At 39.8% G+C, this 8485-nt stretch overlaps 1 protein-coding gene across 3 annotated transcripts in view; it reads left to right on the top strand.

Moving 5' to 3' along the window:
- The window catches only part of GTF2F2 (general transcription factor IIF, polypeptide 2, 30kDa), a 180797-nt gene extending 172640 nt beyond the window's left edge, over window positions 1–8157 (top strand). The window contains exon 8 of one of the 3 annotated variants that reach the window (XM_011940103.1): window positions 6692–8157. In XM_011940103.1, the coding sequence (XP_011795493.1) occupies window positions 6692–6721 (30 nt within the window). In that variant the 3' untranslated portion in view covers window positions 6722–8157. The remainder of the gene's footprint in view (window positions 1–6691) is intronic. The other 2 variants (XM_011940095.1, XM_011940087.1) reach the window with 2 other exon arrangements.
- The last annotated feature ends 328 nt before the right edge of the window (window positions 8158–8485 follow it).

Genomic DNA, 8485 nt, shown 5'->3' with positions numbered 1-8485 from the left:
TACAATTTAGAAGCATGTCTTTAAACAAAATTAAAAGTTTTGGCCTAAAAAAAGTAAATTTTGTTTACCTGCAATATTCAAACGTGAAGCATTTCGTCAGTGCCAGACAGAGGAGATGTTGCGAACGTGAGATAATTTACCAGCATACAAATATTAATGCAATAATTGCTTTTTCAAGATTTGGATTAAGCAGTAAAGTAGAGCTGGGGCGAAGTGGAGTAGGGTTTGCATCATGACCATTTCGTCACCCATCTGTGTGCTGCTTAGAGTTTTTACAGGGAGGAATGGAGACAGTGGGACCCTGAGTGGAAGACAGGAGGCAGGATCTAGTGGGGAAGAGAAAGTGAAACCAGGAGAAAAGGAGAAGAAAAATGCAGAAATGGTCTGTGTTTCAGAGAAGTCTCCTAGCATCACCTTCCCTGTAAGTGAGTGAAATGTCTATTGCATTTTCTGTATTAGGCCATTCTTGCATTGCTGTAACAAAATACCCAAGACTGGATAATTTATAAAGAAAATAGATTTAATTGGCTCATGGTTCTGCAGGCTATACAGGAAGTATGATACTGGCATCTGCTCAGCTTCTGGAGAGGCCACAGGAAACTCAGTCATGGTGGAAGCACGTCACATGGCAAAAGCAGGAGTGAGAGTGCGAGGCAGGACATGCTACAGACTTTTAAACAACTAGATGGCAGGAGAACTCACTCACTATCGTGAGGACAGTATCCAGAGGGATGGTGCTAATTCATGAGAGTTCCAACCCGTGTTCCAATCACCTCTCACCAGGCCTCACCTCCAACACTGGGGATTACATTTCAATATGAGATTTTGGTGAGGACACACATCCAAACCATATCACATTTGATCACAGTTTCTTCCTAATGTGTAGTTTATATTTTAACAGAAGAATTTTGTGCCTTGAAGTCACTAACATCTTCATCGGTAAGTTTTCGTTCTGTTGATATCTCTTAAAGGAGTTGTAGTTGTTCACAAAAAAATCATGTAAAGATGAAATGATACTTTGAAATTATCACAGAATCGATAATGCCCTTCTTGGGGTTGGATCACTTTATAAAAAGCATATAGTGCATTTCCGCTTGTCGACTGCATTAATCAGTGCCATCATCAGTTTAAGTTTGCATGTTGCATATTCAGTCTCACCATTTTGGGAAGCTTTTGTGACTAGAACCCTAATAGGGTCATATTGTTAACTTACTTAAAGCATTAATAGTTGGTGATCATCTCCCTGTCAAAGGTGTATGTTTTTAATGAACGTCTACAAATTTAGATATAATTGATTTATTATTATGCTTATCACTGAAATGCCTGATAAGATGAAATGCAGATTAAGTCCTCCATTTGTTTGACAGAGCAGGAGAGGAAAAGAAGATATGAGAAATGGTAAGGGGTGGAGGGAGGGAAGGAAGGAACAAAATACTAAAATAATAGGCTACTGTGCCTTATGACTCTGCATAGGTTTGTCTCAGTCTTGGGGGCCAATTAGGAAGTGGATCCATGGACTTCTAGCTTTTTGCCCACTGCAGTTTTAACTTGACCCACAAATGCAAACAAACATCCTAATCACTTGACCTCTTTGGTCAAGTATGTGCCTTGCCATTTCCTTCCAAGAAAGCTGTGATGTTCTATCCCTTATTTCTCTGCATTCAGACTTGCTGTAAATTCTCTCCCACACATCCTTTTGAAGGAGAATTGCTGGACCAGAGCCAGTTTTTTCAGATCTTGTGCTGCAGCTCAGTGCATAGTCTGTAATGAGACATATCCCCAATCCTATGTGACATAAAGGCGATCTACTCACTTCTAGAATCCTTGGTTTCAAATACAGGTGGTTAGACAGAAGATTTAATTGGAAAGTCACTCAATGTTTAGAATAAGTAGGAGGAGGAGAACTCCTTTCTGTAGATCTCTACACAGAATTGCTGTTCAAGTCAGATAATCAAATATATATCCTCAAAGAATGTAACATCTCTATGCGCAAATATCTATCCTCAAAGAACGTAACATCTCTGTGCGGGCTGCGTTAGGTGCTGCTTCTCAGTGGTCTCACAATACCCTGTATGCATGCCTCTATTGTATTTTCTAATTACCTGCCAATGTGCCTTTTTCTTTTCTTTTTCTTTTTTTTTTTTTTCTTTTGAGATGGAACCTTGTTGTGTTGCCCATGTTGGAGTACAGTGGTGCGATCTCAGCTCACTGCAACCTCCACCTCCCGGGTTTAAATGATTCTCCTGCCTCAGCCTCCTGAATAGCTGGGACTACAGGTGCCTACTACCACACCCAGCTAATTTTTGTATTTTTAGTAGAGACAAGGTTTCTCCATGTTGGCTGGCTGGTCTTGAATTCCTGACCTCAGGTCATCCACCCGTCTCAGCCTCCCAAAGTGCTGGGATTACAGGCATGAGCCACCACGCCTGGCCTAATATGCCTTTTTCTTTACCCGCATCCTCTATGCTAAACTTAAACTGTGAACTCTGAGAAGGAGGCTGAGTGTCTACCATTCTATTTGGCACATTGTAGATGCTGGAATAAATATTTGAGTGAATATATGAATGTTAAAAAGAGAAATAAGATTACCAAGTAATTTTCAATCCTAGTAGAACCTTTAAAACCTCTTCTTCAGTTGGCTTTGTCACCAACAATATTTTAGCACTAAAATGCAGATTTTAGTAATAAATTACATTCAAATTCACATAGTACAGTTTAGTCAGTAAATTTTTGTTTCTCAAACAGATCACGGCTTGAGTTCTAAAAATGAACTAGAATTTGAATAGTCTATTTTTGTGGACCTTCTTAGTGATATCCCCCACCACCACCCAGCAATCCTCTTAGCTGCTTGTCAGTCTTAAGCACAACCTATTCACTTTGCATAAGTACGCTGAGTCTCTGTGATGTGCATGCAGGCACTATAACAGGAGCATGTGGCCAGACGTGGTGGCTCATGCCTGTAATCCTAGCACTTTGGGAGGCCAAGGAGAGTGGATCACGAGGTCAGGAGTTCAAGACCAGCCTGGCCAACATGGAGAAACCCCATCTCTACTAAAAACTCAAAATTAGTCAGGTGTGGTGGCACATGCCTGTAATCCCAGCTACTCGGAAGGCTGAGGCAGGAGAATTGCTTAAACCCAGTAGGCGGAGGTTGCGGTGAGCCAAGATCGTACCATCGCTCTCCAGCCTGGGCAACAAGAGTGAAACTCCACCCCCATCCCTACACTCCCCCAAAAAGAGGAGCATGTGATTTAAGAGGAGAGCAAGGTGTATAAATAAAGGATTATGACATAATAAGAGCTACCATCGAAGATTGTGCAGTGTGAAATGTAAATCTAAGGTAAGGCTGTTAGAGAAAGTTTCTCTGAGAAAGTAACGTTTGGGCCTAGTCTTAAAGAATGAGGGGTTCAGATTTGAGGAGAGGAGACAAACATAACAAGGAAGGGAAACAACATGGGAAAAACCCGGAAGCATGCAGATACAGAAATGGAAAGTATGTGTAACGGGGAGTGTTGGAAGATGAGGCTAAAGGGAGAAGGCAGACCTGAGTGGATGCCTCAAAGGCGTTTGGAATTTAATGTGTAGCCCCAAAGCGGGAAGTCATTGGAATATTTTAGACAGAGGAAGGACATGTGCTCTCTCTCTTCTCTGTCCATGTCTTCCCTTTAGAGATTTTCCCTTTAGAGACCTTGTTTTTCCCTATTGTCACTACTACTTTCTCTGCTAATGTTTTGTACCTACTTCCCTGCCAAGCTAATTTATTTGATTAGAGTAAAATGGTCTTAGGTTGCAGTTTAGAACATCCTAAAAATCAGGAAGTTTCTGTCTCCTACCCCCTGATCACAATACATTGTAACCCTGATTGCATTTTGTTGCTTGAGAAATTGACAGCAGACCATGATCATCTTATTCCACTCTTATTGTTAAAAAGAAAAAAGAATGACACCTTCGTATATAAAAAGAATTCCATATATTCTGCTGGATTGCCAAAATGAGGGTGGACATGAAAGCAACTTAATCTGTACACTTAAGACTTTCTTAATATTTTTTGTTTAACCCTTTTTAGCTTTTCATTTTCTGGGCCTAGATTATAAATGGGCACACTAGTCTTTAAGTCAGGAGAGCTTCTTTTCTATGGAGCTGCTAAAATACTCCTGGCAATTGTTCTTTTCATTTTTGACCCATTGCAGTTCATCCACAATTGTATGGTTGTTTGTGCAACACCATCTTAGCCAGTCTCATAATAAACCATTCTTTGGAATTTTACAAAGATGTCATTCTTGGCACCTAAACAGAGAATCATTTGTGCCTAACCAAACATTTTCCATTTATAAATCCTGTTCAATTAGAAAGTAGTTTATGAACAGCGTCCTGTTTTTTTAAATGTAATTTGAAATAGCAGGTAGCCGACTTGCATTTTATATTACCTGGATATCTCAAGCCTTTATGCTTACTCATTCACACAGGTCTGCTAGTGAAGCCAACTGTAGAAGGTGTGGGAGGCAAGCAAGCCTCGGGGGAACCCAGGGCTCATTTGGTTCATTGCTGCCACCTGCTGGGGTTTAGCTGCTGGAATGGAAAGGCTGTCCAAGCCATCCTGAAGGAACCTCTGTGTAGTTCCAGTACTAATCAGCTATTATGTTTCTAGGTGACAACCTACCTGTAACTGAAAGGACTTTATGAACTCTAGAGCATTGTATCAGTCAGTGTAAAGTGGCATTAGATTATGTTGGTAACACGTAATCTGCAGCAATGATGAGACGCAGAGAACAAAGCAACACACTAAAAACTCAAAGATCTTAGAGTATCAGAACTGGAAGAACTTTAAGCCAGATGTGGTGGAACTTTAGTATATAGTTACATGAGTCACCTAGGCACTTGTTAAAATGCAGATTCCTGGGCCTAACCCAAGAGACTTTGACTCAGTAGGCCCAAGCTCGGTCTTATTTAACAAGCTCCCCACGAGGTTCTGATGCAGGTAGTCTAGCACCATGCTAGAGAAGAGCACTACCTTAAGTATACGGACAAGAACTTCTCAGCCATTTTTCTTATTAATGCCTCATTTCAATCAGTAAGAAAAACTACATCTTCCATCAATGGGATGAGTCATCATCATACCGTAACTGGTTCTTTGAAGCACACACACACAAATTATTGTTGGATTGTTTTGTTCTGCAACAACAAAAGAGTCACTTTTAAATAATTATCTTGGCCGGGCGCGATGACTCAGGCCTGTAATCCCAGCACTTTGGGAGGGCGAAGTGGGTGGATCACTCGAGGACAGGAGTTCGAGACCAGCCTGGCCAACATGGTGAAACCCCATCTCTACTAAAAATACAAAAAATTAGCTGGGTGTGGTGGCATGCATCTGTAATCTCAGCTGCTCAGGTGGCTGAGGCAGGAGAATTGCTTGAACCCGGGAGGCAAAGGTTGCATTGAGCCGAGATCATGCCACTGCACGCCAGCCTGGGCAATAAGAGCAAAACTCCATCTCAAAATAATAATAATTATTATTATCTTCTCTGAGAAGGAAATTTTGTAATTTATATTGGTCAGCTTATTGTGTAATGCTTTTTGGGCTTCAGCATTGGCAAGCAAAGGTGGAGTTTCATATTATACTTAAATAGCCATCATTTCCATGACCATAGTAATCGCTTAGTAAATGTTTATTGAATTTTTAGGGACCTAAAACACCATACTACAGACTCTTCTTTGGAGAAGCCAAACACAAAGCTGCATCCCTGATAGTTTTGGGGGATGTCTTACCACTTTTTTTTTTAGACAGAGTTTCGTTCTTATTGCCCAGGCTGGAGTGCAATGGCACAATCTCAGCTCACTGCAATTTCTGGGTTCAAGTGATTCTCCTGCCTCAGCCTCTCTAGTAGCTGGGATTACAGGTCCCCACCACCATGCCTGGCTAATTTTTGTATTTTTAGTAGAGACGAGATTTCACCATGGTGGCCAGGCTGGTCCCGAACTCCTGACCTTAGGTGATCCGCCCACCTCGGCCTCCCAAAGTGTTGGGATTACAGGCGTGAGCCACCAAGCCCAGCCTTATTATCACTTCTTATTCTCTTATCTGTGTTGGCAAGCTTGGATAAAGTGCAAATAGTAGTAAATACAAATAACAGTTCTCCTTCTTACATAGGAAAAAATAAGTGGGTGGCCTAATAACAAATTTGAGAACTCATCTGAGAACTGAGAATTCTGAATACCTGTCATATGCTTGCTTGATAGAATATTCTCAAAAATGTTACTCATTTTTTATATATGTTACTGCTTCTGAAACTACTGGTTTCAATCTGTGAACTGAGTCCATTGAACTCAAGGGCAGATTACACTTGGTGCACTGTGTCACATTGAGTGAGGACCAGTAATTTTTTCGTGTATTTCATCTAGTGTTTTTTGTGGGGTTTTTTGTTGTCGTTGTTGTTTATTTTAGCTTTTAAGTTGTTGGCATTCAGGACTTTCAGCCCCTTTAATGCACATGATCATATATTTAGTGCAGTTATTTAGTGCATTTAGTGCAGTTATCATCGCACATGTAGAATCAAAAGGCAGTTTATTGAACATCCTTATAGAGAAATCTTGCTGAGCTTTTAGGATCATACTTTTTATGACTTGCATATGTGTTTCGGCATATCACCTTGTTTTAGGTTTTGTTCCCTGCCTTTATAATCTCATTTGTTAGGGGTTTTGTTTTTGTTTTAGGTGTACCTGAAGGAAATCTTAAAAGAAATTGGTGTTCAGAATGTAAAAGGGATCCACAAAAACACATGGGAGCTGAAGCCAGAGTACAGACACTATCAAGGAGAAGAAAAGAGTGACTGAGAAGCCTCCCAGTCAGCATGCTAGCGAAACAGCTAGCAGCGATGCTGTGCAAAAGGCGCTGATACTGGAAGGCTTGAACACCGTATGTTAATAGGGGTTAAGTGACAATACTTTCATTTCTCTCGGTAAATTTTTTAAACCTGTAATTCTTGTAAAGTTTCTTAACTGTTTTTTTGAGGAGAAAGAACAAATTTATTTATAGACTTAACTTGTATTAAACCAGATTACTCACAATAGGAATAGGGGTTGGAGGATTAAGAGAGTTTTTCTTAAATGTTAGCTTTTAATGTGTACAATTAGGAAGTGTTTTTTAAATGAGGACTCTCTACCTTTGCTGTATCTGAGGAGCTGAGGTAATACAGATCCAAGGAGAACTGTATAGCAAGAAAAGAACAGTCAGCTACAGAAACTCTTAAAAGGAATAAAAAGCCAAAGTTCCTTATTTTGAAATTGTCAAAGAACAAAGTGATCAATAAACAGGTGATCATGTTTCATGTTCATACTCAACGTTAATAAAAGGAGAGCATTTAAGTTTGTAGTGAAATGGCAGTGTTCATGATTAGCTTATTTTACCATAGTGATACTGAGATGAGAAATGTGTAGAATCATGGTCAACTGATGTTTCTTTTGTTTGCTTTTAAGATAATTAGAAGTAAAATATCTTTCCAAAATTTCAAGATATGTCTCCCCCAGTCAGATTATAAACTTCTCAAAACTGGCTTGCCCCCAGAATTTTATTGCTCACCCAGCAGATATGTATTGACCAATACATGGCAAATGATACCAGCAAGTCAAAAGAGGGATGTAGGGGTCCAGTCGAGACAGAAAAGGTTAGTTTCAATTCCTGGGGCATTAAAATGTTGCTTTTCTCTTTCTCTTCAATTAATTTTTTAATGAAAACAATACATGTATATGTTAGTTTTTTCTAGCAAAAATTATTATATATTAAGCAATCCAATATCATACCATCAAGACCATCAAACAAAACAAAGAAGCTTAAGTAGACTAAGCAGAGGGAAAAGTTGTTTTTTCGCTCGTTCATTTTGTCAGCTGCTTCTGGATGCTGCAACCAAGAAGTAGCAAATGCTTAAGTTGCCATAGCGTTTGCACGAAGAAAAGAGAAAAAATAGTAAAAATAAGCAAGGAGCAAATGCCAGAAATTGAAGAAAATGTTATATAATGAAAGCAAGGAGATATCTATCCATTGAGAAAAACAATTTTTATATTATTTGCTTTTAGCAGCAAAGCTTTAGAATTCTGAGATTGTTACAGCACTAAGAAGATTTTTATTCTTGTGTACACACTGGAAAATAAAATTCTGAGTAAGGAGGGTGTTCCCATTCCCCACCCCACCTCAGATTGTCTTATGTACAGGAACCAAATGTGGTATGCCCATTCCTGATGACTGGAAGCTCGGTGTCAGGAAGCCCATGGATAATGGTCTGGTAAATCTATATGGAACTGAGAATTCTGGATACCTGCTGTGTGCTTGGTTCATAGCATGGATCTTCCCCAAAACCTTTTATATATGTGGTACTGCCCTGAAACAGACTTGTGTCTCCTCTGCTGATGTCTTTTGTTTTGTGACAGTGCCTGCCATATTGAACGAGGTGGCTGTGCCAGAAGAGTTTCCAGGGCAGAACTGTGTCTTATT

This window comes from Colobus angolensis, unplaced genomic scaffold (assembly GCF_000951035.1).
Source record: "Colobus angolensis palliatus isolate OR3802 unplaced genomic scaffold, Cang.pa_1.0 Scaffold101, whole genome shotgun sequence".
In the NCBI taxonomy this organism is placed as follows: domain Eukaryota; kingdom Metazoa; phylum Chordata; class Mammalia; order Primates; family Cercopithecidae; genus Colobus; species Colobus angolensis.
This window is presented reverse-complemented; position numbering and strand designations above follow the sequence as displayed.